Source organism: Patiria miniata, unplaced genomic scaffold (genome assembly GCF_015706575.1).
Source record: "Patiria miniata isolate m_02_andy unplaced genomic scaffold, ASM1570657v1 HiC_scaffold_27, whole genome shotgun sequence".
NCBI lineage: Eukaryota > Metazoa > Echinodermata > Asteroidea > Valvatida > Asterinidae > Patiria > Patiria miniata.
In genome coordinates, this window is record NW_024037066.1 from 9,227,104 (window position 1) to 9,253,073 (window position 25,970).

The following is a 25,970-nucleotide window of genomic DNA, read 5'->3' on the forward strand; positions in this document are numbered from 1 at the left end:
GTCCAGGCACAAGTAACAGGGGATGAACAACAATAAAGGAAAGCCTTTGCCACAGTTCATAGCTTGTGACTTGAATTGGGACTAGACGGCTTGTGATGGACTTTGGAACTTGTGATGGGCATGACCACAATATACTGTCTAATGAAATGGTAATGTCACCCACTGGGTACACTTCACAATCACCTGAGTATTACTATTAGCAAAACTATTAGCAATCTCTTAGAGAAGGGGTTTGCCCCGGTGTTTCTGGCCTCCTATTTAATAAACTCCCACGCAGAGTATTTAGGAGAAGAACCAACAAAGAACCAAGAACAGTGTTCAAGGTTCGAATCACCGCTGCTCAACCCAAAGTGATGCATCATCAGGATATTCTATAAAGTTATTTGATGTCAAAAATGTTTCAGGAAGAAGTTTGTTGCTCAAGTTAACAACAGAACTGGGTTTGTAACTATCATTTAAGATCACTTTACTAATTCAATTATCCTGCAATGAAGACAACTTCATTAGAATCCTTTGTGTCCCAGCCACTACCAGGGTGGCATGGATGTGTTACCCTGTGTTTGTGGTTTGAGAGCAATCAACCATGCAAAGCCTGGTGTTATCACACAGCTCACTGAGCTGGAAGTGTGACAGAGAAGCTTAAATCACAAAGAAGGGCTACAATGTATGTATACATGAACATGATATAGACACCTCCAAAATGATTGTGTTGTCTGCCACTATTTCACAAATTGATGGGTAACTGGGCATATTTTTGGTACATCATCATACACCAGACTAAGCTGCAATTTTTAAGATAGGCTAACGACATTACAAGTAAGTGCAATGTTTAGACCAACAAGTTTTGGCGCATCAAGAGTGAAATCAAGGAGGAAAAGGGGGTTAGGAATCACCTTACAAACACTATACTGAACAGCACTGTTTCTGTTTCTATTTATATTGTAACTTGAAAATAAAATCTTGATGTTTGTAAAAAGAAATATGATGTGATCTATAGGAATTTGTAGGTTCATTATTGAGTCAAACCAAACTTGCAATTTTAAGCTGGGCTGAGAACATACATGTATAGCAAGCATGCAAGACCTTATTTCTCAACATCCCGCAACGACAAGTTTTGCTGCATTTTTGCGACGCTGCATCATGCCCAGGAATGTTAGACAAAGACATTGATGTCCATCATCAATGTTCACTCCATTTAACATCAATCTAGCATGACATACCGAGGGAGGGGGGGGGGGGGGAAGGCTGGGCTGAGCCTCCTCACGAAACGACCAATTCGGCAGGGAGAAATTGAGCTGAAGTCCAAACAGTTTAGTTTGGTTGTTGCAACGATGCATGGAGAATTTCACATATCGAGAAATGTCAAGATTTTTTTTTGAATGTATCAATTTCCAGTGGTATTTTACCAGAGTACATTACGGAAGACCAATACAAATTTTTCTATAACAGTAATGACAGCAAACTAAAATTTAACAGAGCTTCCTAAAAAGTTTAGTTTATGAAAATGCTATTTGAAAAAAAAATAACATACTATCTATTTTTGTAACGTCAAAGTTAAGAATTCCATATAAAAGCCACATTATTTGAAATAGAAATATAAAGCTATTTTGGGAGAAAGTACATGTCTACTTGTAGCTCAAGATGGATAGCCAACCGTAACAGTCGTCCGGATCTAATTATAGTCTGGTTTCTATTTTGAGTGCAGACAGTACAGTACGTGACAACACCACAGTCTAGCCACAGACTATACACACACTGGGCTATTTTTGAAAAGAAAAAATCTCTGACCGATGTGTAGAGAGAGAGCCTGGCTGCTATTTGTGGGGCATCGCGAGGAAAAAAAATTCAATCCGGATGTTTCCGGGTTACGTCAAGCTGCTCGCAGGCTGTACAGTTGCTGCTTCAATGGTTCATGCACACAGTGCTGTCTGAATGATCTTTTTAAAAAATTCAACAGCAACACTAAGACAGTGGCACATTATTTTAAGATGTTAAGGATGACAAGTTACCTTTGCTCTTTCTAGCCTTTGCCGCTGCTCATGGAATCCTGGCGAAGATTTTAAAGCTAAAAACAAAAAGAAAAGAGCAATCAAGTATTTTCCTTTTCAGAAAATGTGGACTAGGTTAAGGTCTGGTAGTGCCTAATTTTATTCAATATACGTTCATCTTCTTTTGCAGTTCTCATCATCTATTGAACAAGTGCACTTGCTCGTAATGATGCAAGTGACAAATTAAATATTCAAATGTGCTTATGATTATTCAATAGTATAAACCTTACAATGCACAACTTTCATGGGTATGCTTGAGCGGATGTCTTTTCACTTTCAGTGTTGCCTTACCACGCTGAATTATGACTCAGTAACCATGTGCAGAAGTGATTGGGTTTAGATAAACGCTCCACAGTTAGATCTATTTTTAACCGCGCTTGGACGATTGGCAAAACGCTTCACGGAGAAAACAAAGTCATGGTCTTTGTTACTAGGTTGATGAGGTTGCAGGCAGGTAACATGTATCGCTGTGCCACTTACATGGTCTGGCATTTTGCACTTGAACAGATATTCTGATGTCCATGCTGAGTCATGGTGCCAGACTCACTGCTTACGCCCAGAGAGATATTTTGATGTCATGATGAATGACCGCGGGGATTGAGCCCAAGGTCCAGCACTAGGGCCACTTGTAATTAAATTAAGAGCGTGAACATTTATGTAATTTCCAATATAATCTGGCCTTCCGCAGGCGCTCAAAACTTGTCTAATCAAACTACCCATGGTGTTCTACTCTACAGCTCAGCATAACCCCAACTCCGCGCACAATTCTGAAGAATGTGAGGGCATTCTGAAAGGGAGGAAGGAATATATTGATATTTCTGGTATTTGAGGAAACTTCTGGAAAACTATTTGGGGGAGGTTTATCGTTTGGTGGAGGATGAGACAAACAAAGATTCCTGGATGTTGTAAAAGAAAACATGAACATTGTTGCGGAGAAGAGTTATGCATTACAGGGGTCTATTTATAGCTGGTGACATCACCGGCGGTGGATTTCATTGGCTGCCTGTTTAGCGACAGAAGGGTCGCGGTTTGTTGAAGCATGCCGTAGCTATCTTGTCTGATGACGTCAAAGCAAGGCACAATCGATGCCTTACTACTATCTCTTGTTTCTTGTCTGACTGAAACATAAAAGCAAGGCACGAGAGAGAAGCAAGGGGGAAAAAAAAACGAAGATGAAAAAACTAGATGACAGCCGTGAGGCAATATCAACAGTCAGGCATCAGATGTTGAAGCCCTGGATTCTGGTATGCGTGGTATGTGCTACGTCAGACCGCGGGTCCGTGTTGTTGCAGACTTTACGAGCACGGAAGCAATAGCTACGCTAATATAATTTTCCTCCTGCACAGTCTATGGGTGCATAACGATGATGATAATAATATGCCCAGGCCCATATGTTGGCTGCTATATTTATCAGGCTTCACTGATGATAATACTCCGTAGATAAATATATGCACGGTTGTAATAATTTCCTGTGCTTGGCCTTGAGGCCGTGGGAGATAACGTCCGAAAAAAACTTCTAGAAACTTCACGTCATAGGATGCTGCTCTTCTGGATACTATAATTTATCTGCATTGGTGTGGTACTGGGTAGGGTTTGGAAGACGAAAATTAATGGTGACTACTTTTAACCACTTTGAATAAAAATTGCTATGGTGTTAAACTTGTCATTGCAAGGTACGTGTATCGTATACTATTCAGAAACGTCTTGGCCAATTTGGAATAAAAAACAAATAAATAATGGAGGACAAAAAGAACGCCATCTTACCAGTAAGTACATGGTACTTGTGGTGTTGAATACTTGAACACTGTCGCCAATATGGTTGGCGATGTTCAATTTTCTTTTTTTTTATTTCAAAAAATTGCATAATGAACTCATAAAATACTTACGAGGCATAATTCCTTGGCTGACAAGTTCTTCCCTGGGCCGTCTGAGCTTGAGTCGCAGGGCAAGTACTGTAGGACAAAAGAAGAAAAAACAGAACAGACAAATCAACAATTTGTTATCATGGAACCTGTAAAATCAATTTACGATTGATGACAATTAGAACAACGAAGGGTAACTGTCCGGTAATGTCCTTCTTTGCCGTCTGAGTGCAATGACCATAACAGTTCTTCGTGACCACTTCTTGTTAGAACCGATTCTTTTAGGAACTGCCTCAAGTCAGCTGAAACACTGTTGGTTGCTTACAGTTCCTGCAAATCTTTCTACCCTAAGGCTGTGTGTAATAAGGGGATTTTGTCAATGGCTATGGCTCTGCATAAAGCAAGTCAATGTCAAAAATGGAAAGTCATAGCCACAAAAATCCCTGAGATTTAAAGTACACTCGTTCTCTTTTATCCTGTCTGTGCACAAACTATTGGGGTTGCTGCAAGTATCGTTTCCCCTTCAGGACTTGTGGTGAAGACTCAAAGAACCATATGCTCCAGGTCATTGGCTGTCAGGCTAACCGCACAGCTGATACTGAAAAATGAACGTATTCAGATGCAAAAGCCTTGCTTGCCATCGTACTGCGATTACTAACATGTGGACTCGTTTCTCGAACAGAGGGCATCAACACATTGCTATATTCTTTACAATAATTATTCAGCTCTGCACATCATTTCCGAGACGACAATGCTTACCAAAACAGAAGCTCTTAGTTTACAAGAAGACGGTATCAAGTATGCGAAAGTCACCATGGGTCCAATGCACAGTAAAACACTCCAAGATCCAAACTTAAAAGACTTGGGAATAAAAGTTGGCAGCTGTGCAGACAATGGCTCTGCCAAGACCACCAGATGAAGACTGACAAAGAAAGTTGCCAAGACAATGGTTCCAAACCCAGCCCAGGGAAAACAAAACTCCAGACACACACACTGTCCTGAGATGGCACCAGGAATTTGACATTTGAGAAAGAAAGGTGAATTTCCAGCCCCACGCTGGGAGTATAACAACACTGACGGTGGAAAAACCGATATCTGTGTGAGAAATTTCGGCTGGAGGTTTGGTTGATATAATTTTTTTATTCTGTGGCATATAAGGTAAAACCGTGGGATAGGAGCTCATTATAAGTTGCACAGTGGGAACTTTAAACCAATAACGAGGGGAATAGGGAGATATTTATCAGGCTGGAATTTTTTTAGGGGGAATTCTGGGGAGTCTGAATTTGCTCAAAAACGTTTGTTTATTTTGCTTGTCTGGCTTTAAATACCCTGGATTTTATGAAGGGTAACTTTTTTTGCTCAAGTGGACCCTTTATACCGGTACATTTAGCATCTGCCACTAAACAGGCATCTCAAGTTTGACTACATGTGAGTTAAGAGCATTACATGTATGTAAAGCAGGATTGACTGGCTGTGACTGTTTATGTAACTTGATACAGCTATGCTTTGACTGTGGATGATTGATAAGCCAGCTGTGCCTACCACTCGTCTGCTTTTGTCTGTTGACTGAATTTGACTAGTTGCAGTGCTTGCTTCAAATATGATCTGACTGATGACTAGCCTGTGTAAAAGGCATGGCAGGGGACGAGGATTGATTTTTTTAAGACTGTTTGTGACTGTTCAGATACAATGTAGCAGGAGGGTTAAAAACCGTTTTGTTTTCATGTTCAATTCATCTGAGATTCTACACGTGTATACTTATTATGTACATATACCAACAAAGGCACTCATTGGCCGTGTCAGAATTAATTGGATACGACTTGTAAGTGCACATGCACCAATGGAAGCCACTGAGTACACTTTTCACTATGTTCATTAGTGCAAGCCATAAGCCAAGAAATATGGCCTGAACTGTCCAGGCACCTAGAGGTCAACACATTGGAGGGGGTCATTATTAGTTAACCTTTGACAAGAACTGTGCAACTTCCAAACAATCCAAAAGTATATACCAGAGATCAGCCAAGTTTGGAGGGAAAGGACTGAAAAGCTTGTTGTCTTTAAACAGGTGTGGTGTTAAGTAACGACTTGTAACCATGACAACTGTTATGACAACAAACTGCTAACCATGACAACAATGTAACTGTGTTATTATGGTCAGGGTCCAATCTCATGAATCTCTCAAGTGCAGAAAAGGTGGGTGTAAAGGAAATTGGTTAGAGCAGGATAGCTCAGATGGTACAGCGCAGGTACGGAGTTCTGCAGGTAACGGGTTCAAATGCCGCTCCAGTCAATTTCTTCGTTAAACCTTACATTTGTTTTAGCTAAGTAAGGAATAGACGACAAAAAGAAATTGTCTTGTCACAATACGCTTATATACATTGATGAGGACATCAGAGCAAACTAAAAATCTAAAGCAACTCCAAAAGCTATCAATCTTGTATTCTTCACGAAAGTGGTCTCATTATTGTGCTATTAGTTACCATCCCTGATAATATTTCCGGCATTTGCTGGCGATGATTTCCCCACCATCACTCCATTGACTGGCACACACTGACCTCCCGTGACAGATCAAATTAATCTGTGATGAATTCATCAGACTTCTATACGGGGTTCGTTACAGATGCGGAATCTGAAAATTAGTTTCGGTTATTTATCATGGTAGGCTGTAAAGTTCACGACACGTCGGAATGTATCAACTTAAATGATTAAAGATCGCGTAGACGGAAAAATCTCAATTCCCAAACACGAAACTAAAAAAATTCCTACGCTGGGATTGAAAAAAAAAAAATTATAGAGAATGATATAGACAGTTACTCCCATTGGTGGTTTTGGTATCTCTAAGAACATACTTTTCCCTGGGTGTTGCCAAAGACCCTGGGGGACAGTGTTATACAGCAGGTAATCCATAACGCCCTCACCTGCTTCCATCGTTTCTTACCTACGACAGAAATTTTTCAGACAACCGAATGCATTCCAACTGTTGCTGTTGCAAAAGAAAGAATGTACATTGTAAAGGAGTCCTTACCACAAACGCGTTGGAATCAATGCCCCAAGTTTGACTAAGTCCCTGTAGTAAAGGGAGGGCTTCTTTATGGGCCCGCTGAGAAAGATCTTTTGTTGGTTGGTTTGTCTCTGCTTCAGAATTTCTCTCTCGTTCTTTCTACCTTCTGCTGTGAGTTTTGACATTTTGTGACGTGGTCCTCCAGCTCCGCAAATTGGGTCTAATTCTAGCGAATGAGAAGCCCGGATCGTGTTGCAGGGGTGCGTAATGGGGCGTAGGATCGGGTGACGGGCACGAGCCGGGGCCACCCGATGGGAGGGGCTAGGGGGCCCCTAGCACCCCTGGAGGGGGTACAGTGTGTCGCAATGCATCTCAGGCCCAAGCCGTGGTCAGATAACAGCCAGTGCGGTTTACTTGGCATAACTCTTGACTAATCCTTTTAAATATTTTAAGCGGCACAATTAAATCATCTTTTGGATTTCAAGTTGTGATATTTCAAAAAGAGACTTTAGATAACGGGCTCCCTTAAACTGGAACTTTCAATTGAGAATGTAAATGTGACGACTTTCTAATTGAAATAAAATATGAATTTTGATGACTCTGCATTAAAACAGATGTATCTAGATGTTTCCCAGTAAAACCAAAAATTTGGTTAACTTTTGAGTATGAACCTGGGGCGCTCTAGTTTGTTATAATCTACATGGTAACTTTAATGGAATAACCTGATTCCAAATGCCACTATCTCTAACTATGCAGAAGAATGCACCAAGTAAACAACAAAATAAAACTGTCCAATTCACAAAACAGGTGAAGTAATATACCATTACAGTTTCCTCTCAGTACAAGGATTTACAAAATAAACTGTCCAGTAAAGAGTCAATTGCAAACCTGTGTTATTAAACTTCCATCTGTGCAGAAGTTGAAAGTCACTGTTTTTTCCTGATGGAAAAAATGGCCATAAATTCCTGGTTGTCTATCCTGGAATTTGGAGTAAATCCTGGAAACTAATGAACACCCGGAGGTCGTAAAGAACCAAAATGTGTTTTTTCTTGACCAAGGTTTATTCAACACCCACTCTGGGGAATTTGTATTATCTCATGGACTTGGAGCAAATTTGGGCTGGGATAATCGAATGAATTTGCCCATTATTTTGAGCATTTGTTCTTAATGGCTTCGTGTCAATGGCTGTTAGAGAGGACATGGCACTCATGGACGATTACTTGGGGGAAAAAAGCTTCCAAAACTTTAAAATATCTGGAAGAAAACAATATATTTGAAAAGTTTGAGGAAATTGGCTTCAGAATTTATTGCTGACAGCACTGAAAATCTTTTTGCATTGGGTCAAAGCCTTTACTTGGCAGGGGAATTTGGGCATCTATTTTCTGGCATATGGTTGTGAAACGGCCCAAAGCTAACTGCCCCTTAAGGCCAAAAATATCCAAATTTATTAGATTTTTGTTATCACAAATAAGATTAGGTTGACCTTTTTGCTAGGCACCAGGTCTGAAATTGAAACGAAGAGCCTGATTGGATGGAAAGTGACAGGTACAAGTCTTGAGAATTGCCGACCCCTCAAAAAGAGACGAAAAAAAAAAATTGGAGTGTGCCGGCCACAAGACCACAGCATGCCCGCATCTTGCTGGTTCAGCATATGCAAATGAGTGCGGTCAGGCTGTCCAATCAGAGGGGCCGACCGGGACTCAGCAGTGACATGCAAATGAGCAAGCCACCCATCAACAGGTCTTGCGTTGGCCAATCAGGACTGAGCGATACAATGGGTGTGATTTGTGTATACATCATCTTGAGGAATGCGAGCGCTGAACGGAGTTGGATAAATGGATGGACGGAACAGTTGTTGTATAAAGGCACCCAAGCAATTACCCCCCATCCCATAATAGTTAGCCCGGGCGATAACAAGCGGCACAATGCCTCTCCCCTGGTTATTGCAGCTGTCTGCCCGAGCCCAGGCCACGAGACCCAATGAAATCGGACACCAGTTATGATGATGCCATGGTGGTGATGTTGATGAGTGCCTAGTGGAAGGGCACCGGCTATAACAGAAGGGCACCGGCTATGTCATCATTTCAATAATAACCTCCCATGATGCCTTGGTCACCGGCTAAAACAGAAGGGCACCGAATATGTCATAAATTCAATAATAACCTTACATGATGCCTTGGTCACCGGTTAAAAACAGAAGGGTACCAGTTATGTCATAATTTCAATAATAACCCCACATGATGCTTTGGTCACCGGCTAAAACAGAAGGGCACCAGCTATGTCATAATTTCAATAATAACCCCACATGATGCTATGGGCAACTTTTCTTTTTCCCTCTTTTATTTCTTTTCATGTTGACCTTGATGGTTGTCTGCTCAGCCCTTTACCATCTTGAACCTGATTGGTCCGTTGGTTATGAAGACCGGGAGCACAGGAATGGAATGAGGCACGTGCCGGGCAGAGGGTTCGCTGGAAGGTTGGGGGTCGTAATGACCCAAGGTATGGGGTCCTGGTCAGAGACAATGGCTAGTGACAAGCCAGGGTCACTTGCATTACAGCCACCCGGCTGTCCACTTGTGCCCTCCCATCAAAAATCAATATTTTAGTCAGGGATTTACGTGAAAGGCATTTTTGTGTTTTCCAGAAACCCACAAATGACCTTTAATTTGGTAACAAAAATTCACAACAAATAAAATGACAAGCAAACAACAAGGTCAGGAGACAAGAAATGCAGGCTCAAGAATCAATCAAAGATGACGTGATGAACAGAGAAGGGCTGGATTTTCTTTTTCTTAATAAAGAAAAAATAAATTATCTTTGCTCCAAGGCTGTCAGATGATGTTGGAACATAAATGTCCCTCTAACACTTGTTGTCCATATCTTTCCAGACCCCCAAAACGCAGCATTATTTTGTGCAGGTCTAATCTCAGTTTTGGATCGGCTAAGATTATAATGGACGCTCAAGTACATGCAGCACTCGAGATATGACGGTTCCTGTACAAAAAAAACACATAGTGAGCCTGTTAGGAGTTTGAGATCAAAACGTGCCATTTATGGCCATTTAGAGGTTCATGTGGATTACGTCCGGATCTGCACTTTGTCAAATTTCTTGATAATCGCCACTCCCCCTAAAAAGTTGTTGCATCTGATGATAAACACAAACTATATCACATATTTGGCACATGTTTTCTGATTCAGATTTTAATGCGCTGGTGTGTAGTAGTAGTATAAATAATCCATTCACAACTGAACTCATTGCCAAAGGTTTGGAAATCAAACATCTGAATATTTTTCATGGATAAAAAAGACATTTCCTCACTCGCTTGACAAAAAAATGGTATTGTAAACAATTTTTGAGGAACATCGACTCTTCAGGGATATCAAGAACGCACAACATTCGACTGAATCAATTTAGGATGGCTATTCACTGGATGTCTTTTCATGCATCTGGTCGTGCACAACAGGCTGGATTTAGCCCCATTCATTGGTGTTACGCAGTTAACCTATAGGATAGCACTGCCCAGCTCACAAGTGACAATGAGTCAGTCAGTCAGTCAGTCAGCTGGTACTACCAAAAAAGCAGGCTCTCCTATAAATACCCGGTATGTATACACTTCAGACTACTCCGTTGATAAAATAGTTTGGATAGGTTTTTTAATTGACGTTCTAAAACAAAATACACACTATCAATCTAGTAGATAATGATCGACTTTGAGGCACTTTTTAATACAGCGATTTCTCCGTCTGGCAGATTTCCCCCCCTCCCCCTTTCCACTATATATACAAATAATGAAAACAAACAGGATCATAATGCTAATAAACCAATCTTCACAAAAAAAACTTTGCCAGGAGCAGGGACCAACTAAAAACAGCCCCACAGCCCCACTCGGCCAGCAGACCCTGTTTATTTGTACAAGAATAAACAATATTCTCTCTCAAATCTGGCATACAAGCGTGCATGCTTATGTGAAGACTTGGGAGTTCTGCAAGGCAACAGCGAACTTGTGCGCGTGAAGTTTTGAACGGATTAACATTTAGCACATGGGTACATTGTATGAGGTTGTTAAAAGTATACATACATGTAGGTTATTAAAAGTATAGTTTGCTAGTCTTCATGGAAATGTGCAGCATCTATGATCGAGGTTGTTAATGATCGAGGTTGTTAAAAGTAGATTAGACATCTATTACTCTGACAAATCCACCACTAGATTTCAGTGAAGTTTTCATAACTTTTCAAACTTTAGAAAAAATCCCTGAACATGATACATTACAAATTTAAAAGTCCATATTTGAAATACATCCAATCTTCTAAATTTTTTATTTTTACAGCTACCGGTAAAGTCCCCCTCCTCCTTAAAAAAAGCCAACAAATTTACATCAGTCCAGCTCAGAGAATTGTGTGGAGTTCATAAGAGGACAAACTTCAAAAGCCAAGATGCTACTTCTTAAGTCACCGTGAAGACACACACGTGCCGAAAAACCAATAAGAAAGTGACGCCCGCGCGAAGGATGTAAGACATGAGCTGAAACAGCATGAGCTGAAGCGGTATTTAATTACAGTCATGTACGACACGTTCAGGAGCTAAAACAACCTTACAGGGGGCATGCCCTGGCATGATATCACACAAGGCTTCAAATTGATTAAAACAAAAAAAAAAATCTTGGAAGTGTCTTGTGGGAGTGTTGGTGTTGTCTCTTTAATCAGACGTGGCACTGATTTGCCGAGCAGTGACCCCGAGTTTGGCGTTGGGCCTAATGAAACAGCACGGCTTGCATTAAACCACTTGCTGGGTTGCTACACGTCCGCGTTGATGAGATGTCATGGATGAAAAAGACACAAGCAAGACCACTTCCAAAGCACGGAGACCAAATTCTAAACTTTGAGGTTCATGAAATTATGGCTTCGTCGCCAGCTGTGGCTTCATCATTATGGCTTCAGCATCATTTAAATGAAAACCAAAGGAAATATTAAACCATAGTCTTTGATGTTGAAAGGAAAAATCCTCTCATACAGGGGCACATCAAAGAACGAAACAAAAACTTGGTGTAGACAAACACCCATTTGAATAATGTTTTAAAGTGACTTATGGGTTTGAAGAAAGAGTTAGACCTGCAGCTTCTGAAACACCATAAGCCTACTGCATGCAGCTCTACCAGCTATCCACCCCAATGTTGGTGGTCTCCAAATTTTGCAATGTTTTGTCTAAGTGGCTTACATGATTGTCTTCATGCCACTCACACCTTGATGTTCGTTTGTGAAACATTGCTTGCCAAGTGCAGCTTAAGGTGCTTATATACCGGTATTTCATTATTCTATGACCAGTACATCCCTTTAATTTTAGCGGTTTGTTTGTGCTATGACTTGTTTATTCCATTTTTCCTCCTAGCCTATACCACAGAAATGTTGTAGGCGGATCTTGGCATCGGATGTGTTGACATTATGAAATGCCTATATATCATTATCCTACATCATTTTCATGTGTGTAGTCATCGCAGCATCAATAGACATACAATGTGCATATCTAATGAGATCAGGATATGTACATGGATTCCAGAGTGCAATAAGACTTTTTGTAAAGTAAACTTGGGAATGTTTCTACTAATGTACGTGTACATGTACATTCCACAGTGGCACAAACTATAAAAAAAAAAGGCCCAGTTTATGAAGTGAGTAACTCATATAGAGAAATTGATCTCAAATTTGATCTTAAATGATGGTCAGAGCTTACAAACTGAATTGTCAAGAAAATATCTGGTTCTTCTCAGAAGCAAAGTTGAAAGTTATCCCAAAAGCAACAATTTCGCTACCACAAGTAATGGGTATTGTACTGATTAAAATTTGGGTGATGACAATGTTGCAAAGGGAGGATGTAGACGAAACAATGAAAAGTACTGATGAAAAATGAAAAATTACTTATGAAATTAATGACGTAATGTACAGAAATTGCCGGTCTGCACAGCCCATTGAATTTAAGACCACAAGTGCACTGAACTGCTATTGATACATTTGGGAGGTCATAACAAAAAGAAAGTGGAGGTGATGAACATTCTGACTTTGTCAGGGAGGCACGTTCCTCTGAACACGATCCCCCCAGAGCACTTAACAATAAGGCGGCCCCCCTGGTGTGGCCTGCTGCAATATACTAATGAGATGACGAGGGGAATTGGTTGGTACCCGGTAGGGCATGGCTGCCGTGCAACAAGCTCCGGATACCAAGGAAGACACAATGATTGGTTTTTGGGTGTGTTTTGGAGGGCACGTGGCGAAACCAATTACAGGGAGATCCGTCGACTAAGGAACACACCGAGGGGTGAAAAAAAACTGGTGTCCTGATTGAGCGTGTGGCACTCGGAGGTTACTGGTTACCGGTTGAAGGTTCGTTGTTTGTAACAAGTCATCAGCAGGCGTGCCAGACACACCAATTAGTGCAGGGGCTCGCAGGCTGACCTGGTCAGGACAGACTGGAGAGTTTACAACACCTTACCTAAAAGAAAAAAAAAAGCTTCCACGTGTCGATAATAAATCATAAAAACTTCAGCAGCGCAAAATGAAAAGTTTTGAGGAAGCGCTCAAGGGACCCGTACTTCTGTCATCCATTCCCAGAAGGCCGTAGCGGCATCCTCGGCAACTCAAAGGGAAGCAGGTTTTTTTTTTAGTACCTGATGATGCCAAAATGTGTGATGGTATGCCAAACTGACAAATTGGGCCGCTTTAAGTGTTTTTTGGGGAAGCTAGGGTGTCCCAAATGGGGTGAAAATTGAGGCGTCGTAAAAGTTGTGATATAACAACAATTCGGGCCTGATTGGGGTAATTGTGGGGATGGGGTTTGCTTAATCCAATCCAGATGCATGTAACACCAGACACATATCATGATTACATGTTTCCAGACAACAAAATGCATAAAAATACCAATTGCTACCGTATTGTCACCAGGGCTGCTCTAATAATCTTAAACATTCAGAAAAGGGACCTCACTGGGCTCCATAGAAATTCCATAAAATATAAGACACTAGTTTCTCACATGACATAAGCAAGACACATCACATACACGTACATAAGATGATTGTTAAGAAAGCAGAAAAACCATGTAAGTAATACTTCATAATTGCAAAATTGCACTTTTTAAACCAAAATCTGAAAGACCTTTTTTACCTGGTTTTCCAAAATCTCTTTGAGTTGAGTTTCTTATTCCAAAGTTAGTTTTAATCATCAGTGTTCAGATTCTTTAGAGTTTCAGAAAGAAAAAAAAGATAGTCAGCGAGTGTTTTCTCCAAAAGTTCTTTATCTATCAACCCTAATTATTCAACAGGGCATGAAACAAAAGATTAAATTCATCACCGCGTCATTTTGCCTCTGAAAGAAGATCTTGTTAAGATCCCAACGTCAGGCCGTCTTAATTTTTTTTTTAATTCATCTTTGTCAATTTTAAAACAATAAGCAGAGACTAAGCATCAGCAAAACATACTCATGAATCATATTTTGTCCAAACAAAACTCAGTTTCTGCCCTCATGTGTATAGACATACTACAATGTGCAGTCTTCACACTTGAAGAGAGAGAACCCTCAAGATAGCCAATTTTTCTTAATAATCACCCAAATTTGACCTTAAATGCCCCGTGATGGTGGACGGGGAGGGTTGAGGGGTAGAATGTTATGAGCAGAGCCCAGCGTGAGGCTTGTTATTATCAAAGAGACTTTTTGGGATGGGTGTTTACGGCTGGGGGACAATAAACCTGGGGAGTGTGAGGGAAAGTCTCCAAATTTTATCTCTGTCTGGGTAAAATCAGAGTATGATGAATATATATAAATCAGTGGAGAGAAGCAGGAATTTAGTTACCAGTATAGGTGACAAATTTTTCCATGAATTAAAAAACATTGCCTGACGAAAATGACGTGCCTACAATAGCCTTTAGGGTGTCCTAAAGATACCCTTTTTTACTAAAAAAACTAGGACAAATGGGTTAAGAAAATAAGACCCATTCTTCAGAATCAGAGTGACTGTTGGCATTCTACGCTAATCGATTCTTGCAGCCAGGAAAACCTGAAAAAAAAAAAAACCACTAAAATGCACATGTAGGCCTAAATGCACTCCAAAAGTTCACATTTAGTTTATACACACAAGCCTGCAGGATACCGCTCAGCACATAGTGTAGATCCTGGAATTTCATGCCTAACATCAACGAATGTCCAGTCCCCATATAAAAGAGGGACTCGCTCCACCTGCGCAGCGCTGAAATACAGTCTGGGCTCAAAGACTAAAACGTCTCTCTTATGATTACTCCCGGTCTGTCCACCTCAGGGTGTGGAATTTACTCGCACTTTACTGGGATTTGGACCGAAGAGTCCCCCGTTTTATTGCGGGACTAAATCTTTTACAAATAAACTGGGAATTATCGGGTTTTGGCAAGCAATTCAGGAAGGATCTCTGATATTTGTTGTGGGTTTATGGGGGACGGGGTGAGGAGTTTGCAGGTCGGCCCTGTGTTAGTAAAGAGTGATTGTAGATGTACATGTAGATGGCTGGCTAAGAGATGTCATCTCGATTGGTGTTGAAATGGATCTCACTCAGAATGCACAACCGTTAAATTTCTTTTTAAGTTTTGTGAAACTTTTCAACAAAATTTGAATAAAAATTCTGATTTTGAAAAATGTCCTCCAAAATTTGATACCTTCTAAAATTGTATTCTAGCTTCCTAATTGATATACACCTGCAGTTGATTGACAGCATAAGCCAATTTCATGGCGCTGCTAAGCAGACAGTATTACTCAGCAAATGTAAGTGCTCAGTAAGCTAAAACTAGCTGGGAACCAGCAACAAGCAATACACTATACATGCACTTTTGGCTGGTAACCTGATCTCGAATGGGAAGTAATTTCCGTGCTTAGAAAAAAAATCTTGTGATTGGTGGCTCTGTGAACTTCGTCCTAGGGGTGCTCTCTTATTTCAAGAGGGAAAAGTCACTCCATTTGAGTGAAAATTCACTCCCAAAGACTGAAACTATGGACCAGATGTCTTAGAGTGAAATTCATTCCATTGAAAAGATCAAGTTTTCACTCGAGCTTCAACTGAAGTGATTCGTTTTTCCAGAGTTTTTTAATCTAAAATTAGAGTGATTGTCACTCTAAATCGCCTGGTTCCTTCTTTCACATTTTGAGAGTGGTACTGTACTATCTCTGTCCGGATTCAGCAGTGTCAAATTTCAATCCAACATTCATTCAAATAAAACTCCAACACCATTACAACCACCAACGACCTCCATCTTCCGATTTCTCAAAGACGCAACTTCCTGCCAACTCTTTGGGGAATCCACCAACGAGCAACCTTAGACCCAGACAACTTATCACTAAACACCTAAGCTTGTGTCAAAGTCAAGGATACCGCAATGAAAGGCTGGAACTTTAAAAAAAAAAAATTGTCTGGCGATTCCGGCCTTGGAGCATGGACAAATTGGACTTGTGATGATTGGGGGAAGGGAGGGGGGACGATTGAGTTTGTCCGGAACTTCTTATTTCCCCAGACTTCTTTGTAAGAACTTGGTGTTGGGGTTGGAAGTCAGTCAGTGACAGCTACAGAGTTTTGAGCCGATTGTTAGAACTTCAGTCTACAGGCTGGTGGGGTGATAAGTGAGTTCTTTGTTCTTCTTTGGGGTGAGGGAGTGGGTGGGTGTTGGGGGGGGGGGAGATGGGTGGGAACTGATAGCCTTGGTTTGTGGGTCATGGTTTCTAACAACACAGCTGAAACGAAACCACCGGTTTGGGATTAAGGGGACTTCCTCTTGGTCAGCATTTGGGAATCATTATCGGGAAGTGGTGGTTTGATCTGCTTCGTCATTAGAAGATACAACATCATGCTTAGATTTACATGCATCCTAAGAAGCGAGCCAGCATGTTTTCTTAATTTTGATCTTTCTTACACCACACATATTGCAACATGCCCATAAAACAATGACGAATCACACAACTCCCGCACAAAAGACAAACTTTCAAAAACTGCCATTGTCAAAGTATATAAACTTTTCAACAAATTTGCCAAATCACCAGATTATAATGGACAGTAAGCACCGTCGATATCTGAATTTTCAATACTGGATTATCAGAAATCCAATATCGAGAAAATCTGATATCGAATATCCCATGTAAAAGTTGAAATCCCCTTTGTGAGTTTGTGTGGTTCACAAAGAACTCAATGTTTCATACTACCACAAGCTCTGCTCGTCATCAAGAGACTGAAGTACTGTCAACTTGAAAACAAATTTCTGAACACAGAAGTCCAATACACCTTGATAAAATATCAGTTCAAATTGTTGGTTTGCAATACCCACAGGCATCGCTTATCCGTTCTTATTTTTTAGAAACAGAAATATGAAGATTTGACACCATGCCTGGGGCTCTATAGCTGGCCCTATGGCTAGTGGGTGGCCAACTAGGGGACAGGTCTCCAAGGTAGCTAGCTTGCTCCCAGTAATAGGCCCCCATTGGCTCCCTACCTGCACCCTCTGACAATGGTTAACAGCTGCACAAGTTTTTCTCCCCTGTTCGATGCTCATGATTGTACACTTCATTTTGGAGTTCTGCTGAAAGCTTTGTCTCATGAAATAATACTTACAGTTTGAAACTGCCATTCTTTTTTTGAAAATTATACTAGCAAAAAAAAGAAGAAATGCAACTTTGTTGTAAAGCATACTCAAATGCACTAATAATGAATTCAGGATTACAGGTGACCGTGTTAATTGTTTTCAGCAACAAGGCTTCTCAATGGGAGTCACTGAGGCGTGACAACACGGATCAACTTTTTTTTTGCGAGGTTTGAGGCAGTATTGCTTATCACAAGCAAGATTATCTCTTTTACTAAGTTGCATTTCTTTCTTTGGCTAGTACCAATACAGAGAAGAAAGGAAACAACACAGGTGAAGCATTTTGAACGAATTTAAATTTCAAAGAATAAAAACATTTCAAGAGTTCATGAAATTAGGCCTATAACAAAAATGCTGTCGTGGAATATTGTCACCTTAAAAAAAAAGTCTATTGCTATTTCATGAGCTGGCATTTGCATAGCCCCATTCTTTAACTAAGATCCCAGTTAATAGCCCAAGATACATGTATATCATCGCCATATCTTTACTCAACCGGAATTACACAAACACACACACACATGGGTAATATACACATGACTTCATTTCCAAATTTTCTTTCAAAAAAACAAACAAGCCATGGGTTACTACATGTATCTTTAGCCCACATAGACAGTTGTATATCTTCAAGCCACATTTTTGCTCATACTTTTCAAGAAGACATAATGCTGACTACTTGAACAGCCTCCAAAATGTGTGGGTGGAAAAATAATTATAATGACAACACCACCGGCACCAAAACATTGGTTGCCAAGACCAAGGTTGTTTGCAAAGATCGTTGATTGGGAACCCTTGCACAATTTTTTTTTTTAATTTTGGGGTTAAATGTCCCCCATGGACAGTAAATATTACAGGCGTAAAAATCAAATTACCGGTACGATATGTTAGAGGTATATTTTATCCAGGACGGCACGCACATTACAAATCATTGTCGGCAACATTCAAAAGAAAAAAAAAAGGTAAGAACCAGAAGGTTCTTCTTATTCACCTCTTAATAAACGAGTCGCAGGTGTGTTCCCCCAGGAGTGACTTTTTATCGCGCTTGCACTTCCAAAGGAGTTATGGGGAACACTGGCATGATTTTTATTAATTTTCCCCAACGGACTGGGTATTTACCGGTACATGTACATCTTGAGTGCTTCCTCTGTTTTGGGGTTGAAGTGTTTCGGGACCTTTTTTTATAGGTTTAAAATACGTACTCCAATGGTACATGTATTTTTGCGCATGACAACAGATCTAAATATAGAGAGAATTGGGCTTTGCCTTTGCCGAGTGCTTCTGGCTCGCAAATACATGTACCACTAGAGGGTGCCACACACAATTGACATTTAATTTGTGACACTGGTGAGAGTTGATTCTTAGGTGAGGCAGAGGAAGATAAAACTCCATCCTCAAAGGAAGTTCAACAGAACTGCATTTGCTCATCTACTGGTGATGTGTGATCCTACTACCAAAAACAAAAAAAGTTTCAACACCTAATTGCGACAAATATCGCACATATCAAAGTATCACCCTTGTATGTAGATCTGTACAAAAATCAAGGCAGCCAACATACATATGTACCATCACAGAACAAAAGGACCTATGACACACGAATAATGTCACATAGTTTTCTAGATAGAGTATCATTCGGCAAATATTCACAGAATGGATTTTTATCTAGGAAATTATGAATTTCTAAGTGCTTAACAGACGAGAACAAATTGTCGTGTGCCCGGCAGAAGGGCATATGTACATATGCCCTTATGCATATGTACATATGCCCTTATGCAATAGCGCTTAATTACCAAAATGTTCCCAGCAAAATGATATCTGCAGCAAACTGCCTCTATTTGAATGAAATTTAAACAATTTTGTCAGAAATTACTTCCATTTGTTCCAAAACTTATGATTCATATGTGTGACAAATTTCAAATTCCTACGATTTATATTACGTGTGGGGGAACATTGGATTCATGATACACGCGGGGGAACAATGAAACCTTTCAGTGCAATTTTCTTGTAAATGATTTTTGCGTCAGAACGCTCATATGCCCTTCTGCCGGGCACCCGGCGAAATATGTACCACAAAATAATCTGCAGATTAAATACTGTAAGCTATGGTACATCATTAAAAAGAAAAATGAACAAAGAAGAGCAAAAGTAAACTGAAGACCACAATCCACCCCCAAGAACAGGAGGTACCAGGCCTGAACCGGCAAAAACGAAAGTCTGAAATGAGTAGAGCCAGGAAGTACCTGGGTAACATACCTGCACGTAGAGAAAGCAGTGAGAAACCCTATCACCAAGAGGGTCAGGTGAAAGGGTTGGGGGGGGGGGGGTAATGCTGACTAACTCGACCCTACTGCGCCCACCACCCACTCTATAATGACACGTGTCGGGCACGTGTCACATGACATTACTAGGAGGGGCCAGGTCAGAACATGCTGAGGTGCGGAATGAGTTTTTCAGTTTGGAAGGGGGGGGGGGGTGGAATGGTTGGTGATTGGAGATTTGTTTGTTTGGGCACGTGGGTAGAGTCAGGGTAGGGTTGAGATTGAAGTGATTGTTGGCAAGTTCAGGAAAAATTTATGGTACGCCAACATGAATGGTGCACTGAAAGTGCCTGAATTAATGTAATCATTTCTGGAAAAAAAAATTTCTGGGAAAAAAAAATACTTTTCTTGTTCAGTTTCAAGTGAAATACTTCCATCGTGGAATAACATCTTTTTATTGGTAGCTGATTCTTTTAGATTAAAAAAAAAGAAACTAAAGAAATCTAGCCTTCCTAGACTTACATAGAAGCTGAACAGAAATGTGGACTCGATCAAGTTTCCATGGAAATGCTGAGCAGAATATAATTGATTAGCATATCAGTGCCACGATTTTAACAGCTGGTAACCAGTTGCAAGCAGTTCACATCACACAGCTTTTTAACTGGTAACCTGTCATTCTGCTAAGCAGCAATATTAATGCAGATTCCCAACAGGATAAATTAGCCCTCGCTATACGCTGTTGTTTTATGATAAAAATGAAAGATGACCTAGGGGCACCGGTGATAACGGGGCACCGGTTGATAACCGGCACATACCACTCCAAGGTAAAAATGTCACCTCTTTATTCTCGCATACTCATTATGCAACTTTTACAAGGGGATTGTGAATTTGTTTTCATTGTGATTATAGAAATTGTTAGTAAGTCAAAGGATGTGAAGAAATATGTACTAGATATCACCTACCGGAAAGATTGCATACATTTGTAGACAATGTGGTACCATAAAGTGTGAAGGCTGATTGCCTAAAGTTGCTTCTTCAAATACATACGTGTGGAGAAAAGAATCGAAAACAATACATTGAATCTTTGCTGGTGATTCAGTTTTGAACTTACATGTATCAACCATCTCAACCACAGCATCTCTTTACATCTATCTTGCAATAAAACTCACCAGAAAGGTCAATTCAATAACGCCTTTCTCCCAAACAATCAACATAAAATCTTTCCGCCAAATGGTTACAACCTGTGTGTCTTGTTAATCCTGCCTTCCTTGAACACCAAGAAATCTTGGCGTTTCACTACAAATCTACCAGGAATGGCCTTTCCTTATCAGCACTTAGGGGCTCACTGTGTGTATAAACTTGTCAGAATTGGCGCAAACTGTCCATATAAATCCATAATCCACTCCAAACCCGTGGGGGTAGGCATGGAGTGGTTTGAGAGGTGCACGATGTGATCTGGTAAAAGCTTGCGTCTTGGCCATTTTCAATATTTTTTAAGAACACCAGTCCCTCCTTATCGGCAGATAGTTTATCCAAAGCAAGCGGGAGTCACGACCATATGGAGAACCATGGAGGGAACTTAAGAAAACAAGCAAGAAAATGAGGAATCTAAGGAAAAGTTCCATTTGTTTACGGATTCCTAATTGAAGAAAGAATCTATTTTTTTTCTAAAATGAACTTTTATCAAGTAGAATTTCCAAAGTACAGTTTAAAATGTCCAGCAACAGCTATGGTAAACCTGTTGACAAAATTTATTGACAATATTCGCAAAAAAGTAATTTAAAATGAAACCTCTTCAGAAACATCTCTTTGTTAAAAAAAAAATCAAGAAACCACACCTACTCCCTCAAATCATGTCATGTACCGGTACATACCGTAGGCCTACATGTGCATGTACTCAGAAAAATTGAAATATCTACCATCTTTTGGTAAAGATACACTTCAATGATGTGTGAGCAAGTAGTTGACCTAATGACTTTCTGGACAACATGACCGACTAGTTTTAATCTCTTAAAAAACTGCTTATATTTGTATTACATAGACTCTTACACGGGGGTCTTGCTGAGCTGGCAAGTCTATCTGATCAATGATCATCCAATGCACTAATGGTTCCCCCAGGGGGTTAGCCAGAACATCATCTGAGTATGAGTCAAGTGTGCATTATTGTCTCCCAAAGAGAAAGTGAAACCCATTGTTCACGTGGAAGCATTTTGTTGGCCACCTGGGGTTTCGCAATGGCTGAACATCATGCATTGAACAGTTTATGTGTGAAATTTAATGTGTGAAAGTAAGGATTAATATGACTCCAGTCTTTTTAGCTTTTGTTTGAGAAGTTACACACTGACATGAAATGTTATACTTTAATGAAAAAAAAAACCTGTTGACCTTAATATCTTAATAAAACTGTGAACCTTCTCAAAATACCAACACTTGCATTGCTCATAATTTCAAAGGCTACTAATAAACAAAAACAAAGGTCGATGGAACAGCTGAATAATCAATTTCAATTTGCGAATAATGTCTTTGTGGGTTTAAATGAAAACAAGAACCTCATTTTGAAGATGTTCCAAGGAAACTCGGGTGCAAGGCAAAATGTGTATTTCCAATATGAATAATCCAGCTGGACTTGTCCTAAAGGTTTGGAGTTCACTCCGGCAGTCAAGGATGATAACATGGATGTCTCAATTAAATGATGATCTTGGAGAGGAGACAAGAAAGATGACATCCCGCAAATGCTGCGATAAATCTCCCTGGATGAGACGGGGCTGGCCTAGACAGAAAAAAAATCCTGTCATTGAGTAGGTCGGACAGGAGTCGCTGGTGGTAGAGATGGATACGTGGAGGATCTAGGAGGAGAAGGTAAAAAATACGGTGGCAGCATCCGAACACATGGATGATAAATCTCTCGAGGGTGGGAACAGAGACAAAATGCGGTCGTTACGATCTGGCGATGCGGGGGAAGGTTGGAGGCAAGAGACCGTGGGAAAGATGGATGAAGGCAGCACAGGGACAAAAAAAAATGACAGCATCCCAAAACGTGATGATGTATCTCTAGACGAGATGACGATCTGGTCTTTAACATTCAATGATGCGGTCAGAGGTGAAAGGTCGATGGAGATGAGCCTGACAGATCGGAGAGGAGAAAGACACTCGCAACCTCCCACAAGCATGATGATTAATCTCTCATCGAGACGGAGAAATCTCCTCATTAATCCATTTTGAGAGAAGAAGGTCAGATGCTTGAGGAGTTGGATGCAAGGCTGTGCGGTGTCCCATCTGGGGGCCAATTACGGTAGAAATGTGCTTAGCAGGTTCTGAGGGTCACCAGCCAAACTCGTATATAATCCTATACACATGAATATCACTGGTACCTTTCTTGTGCTAATAAAGCAGACTTGCTTATTCACTGGATACCATTCACAAATCATACATGTACACAAGGTATGAAAATATCAACTGGTAGCCTGCCTTGTGATGCTTAGCAAATTTCTGTAAGTGTATTTCTCCTCTCGTTGATGCATCTTTTTGCGTACGATGGAGAAATCAAGTTTGTAAGATCCAATGATGAGGAAAAGGGTGATGACAAGAAAGAGGGTGATGTTAGGGAAAGGACACAGAAGACGTTTGATGGGAGGAGGATGCCTGCCATCATCGGATGATGCTCCTCCTGCTGAGATAATAACAGAGAAAGATGCAACGTCTGCAATCCCCAGGGCGGCGTAATCAGGTCGGGTCGACACATGTTCCGTCTCTCCTCATCATCCACATGCTCCTCATCATCATCATCATCTTCCACTTCTTCGCGGTGGCATTCCATCCTCCCGAAGGCCAACAGGTGTGCGTAATCAGATGCGGGGATGACACCTCCTCCTACGGTGGGACACCTCCTCCTACGGTGGAACACCTCGCCTCCCGATTGGTCCCTGAAACCATCTCATCTAAAATCAACTCTCACCTTCACTGACTGAAAAGGTCTACTGTTTTTTCCCCCTTCGTTCTCCTTTCCTCCGGCTATCTGGCCATTAATTACATCTCGAGTGATTGAGAGATGTGACGATAAGAATGCAATTTCCTTTGGAGAATGTCTTATTGAAGATGTGGTGGTATCTTAGCAACCGTCCTCACCATTTCGAAGATGGGGAGCAACAGTTGCAGCACAACATATTGACACAAACAAGAGGCATTATCAATCATTCCCGACCCAAAATAAGAAGAGACTTTTATTTCGTGGTTAAACAAAAACAGATTGTTCCCCCTGCCTGACAGAACTTTTCAAGTCAAAGATAAACTTCTTATTCATAAAACCAAGACTTTAAGATAGATTTATCAAGGTTAAAAATGGTTTTGCCAATGATCCCCCAGTTTAAAACTCTGGTTTTCCCTTTAAATCCTACTGCAATTGCTCGAGGGGATCAGGTATGAATTTGATCCTGTTGGCGCGTGTGCCTCAACCACAATGCAGGATAACCTATAACTGCATTGGAATGCCCGCTGCATATTTTTACAGGGAAAATTAGATTTCTGATTTTTTTTTTTAGGGGGGGGGGGGGATTTTGATGGGTTGGCCTCATTTTTGGAGGAGAACATCACAGTCCGATTTGCTGTATTGGTAATTTGGGAATAATTCTCAGATGGGGAAGAGGGCATCTGGCCATCTATGCCAAATATTTATAAGTCTGATGTTATCGGAAAATAATTTCAGATAACATGGGGAATAGTACTCATGTAGGTGATATGGTCTCTACTTAAGACTTAAGTTACTCGTGGATTGGGGTGATTTTTAACACCTACAACTTCTTTTTAATGACAGACCTTGAAAAAACTACCAACTCAAAACTTTTGAAAAACACAAGGAACTATCATAATGACTCATGAATACATATGTTATGGCTTTTACAAATGAATTAATATAAAAAATCTAAAAAGAAAAACAAGATGTACATGTACAATGCCAGTGGAACTTTTTCCTCAAGTTTTAAAAACAAAATCTTACAAATAGAACGATGACCAAAATGCGTTTTTTCAAAAATAGAAAACATTTTGGGTGGAGTGGGTGGAAGAAGAACGAGGACTTACATTTTTTGTCTTGCTTTTCCAGTTCCTTAGCAACAGCACTCTTCCTGCTCTTCTTGCTCCGTTTCTGTTTCTGTTTCTTAGTCATGTAAGCTGCCGGGCCGGTAACCATACCAGGAGAAAACACAACGGCGAAGGCTCGCGCTAACAAACTCATGCAGGATCGCTCCGTTTTCACTGGTTCCCCGCGGGCATGGAGTCGACGATGTGGCGAGTGGCGACAGAGAAACGGTGTCCCGGCAAGGATTCGGAGAAATGGAAAGTGGAAAAATTGGAATGTACGGTGAAGACTGGCTGCCACCGGGTGAGCCGTTCTCGGAGGTTTGTAGCGTCCTCAATGGAGTAGGTGCTGGGTACCGTCGGGTGCTGGGTACCGGTTTCTGGAAGAGCCGCCCGGAACATTTAAATGCCCACCTCCTTGATGATGTCTTGTGGAATGACGTTATAGAATGATTACGAGTAGACGATGCAGAAACAAAAGTCAAAAAAAAAAATTAGAAAAAAAAAATTGATATCCAATAAGACAAGTGTCTAAGGAACGACACCAAAAAATGGCTGGAAAATAATACAGTCAAAAGTGGACAGGAAAGCCTAGATGTAACACCTCAAAAAAAGATGCATCTAGGGGGGACAGCTACTACAGAACAGAAGACACAGGCTGGCAGAAGGCAGCACACACCACCACTAAGGCTACTGCTTTATGTTAGTGACCACATCTCAAAGGCAACAGCTGAGCTGACTGGTAGGCTAATGTTTATGTAAGTAGGACTCCTGATGTAGACCACTTATTGGTCCGTCTAGTGGAAGATGAGGACGGGGAGAAAAAAAAAGTTGACATTCCGATGGAGCCTCCGCCTCCTGCTAGCGTGCTTGCAGGACCAGTGGTGTCTTGTATTGTCATTAATCAGTTGGTGATGGAGTAGGGAGTGTGTGGCAAACGCACGGCACAAGCCAGCCATACGACAGGCAGCAGGCTTGAGAAGAAAAAAACAAAAGTTGCTGGGTGCCTGTGGTGTGGACCAATCAGAGGGCTTGGGTAGTAGGGTTAGAGGGGGAGAACTGGGCCCACTCTTCAAGGATGCAAATGAGGAGTGACAGC

At 40.9% G+C, this 25,970-nt stretch overlaps 1 protein-coding gene across 2 annotated transcripts in view; it reads right to left on the reverse strand.

The window, feature by feature from the left end:
• The window catches only part of LOC119734226 (myocardin-related transcription factor A-like), a 44,228-nt gene extending 18,632 nt beyond the window's left edge, over window positions 1-25,596 (reverse strand). Inside the window, exons 1-3 of one of the 2 annotated variants that reach the window (XM_038207597.1) lie at window positions 24,875-25,596; window positions 3,935-4,000; window positions 2,010-2,065 (exon numbers count right to left, since the gene is read on the reverse strand). In XM_038207597.1, the coding sequence (XP_038063525.1) occupies window positions 2,010-2,065; window positions 3,935-4,000; window positions 24,875-25,028 (276 nt within the window). In that variant the 5' untranslated portion in view covers window positions 25,029-25,596. The remainder of the gene's footprint in view (window positions 1-2,009; window positions 2,066-3,934; window positions 4,001-24,874) is intronic. The other variant, XM_038207596.1, reaches the window with a different exon arrangement.
• Window positions 25,597-25,970: the final 374 nt, after the last annotated feature.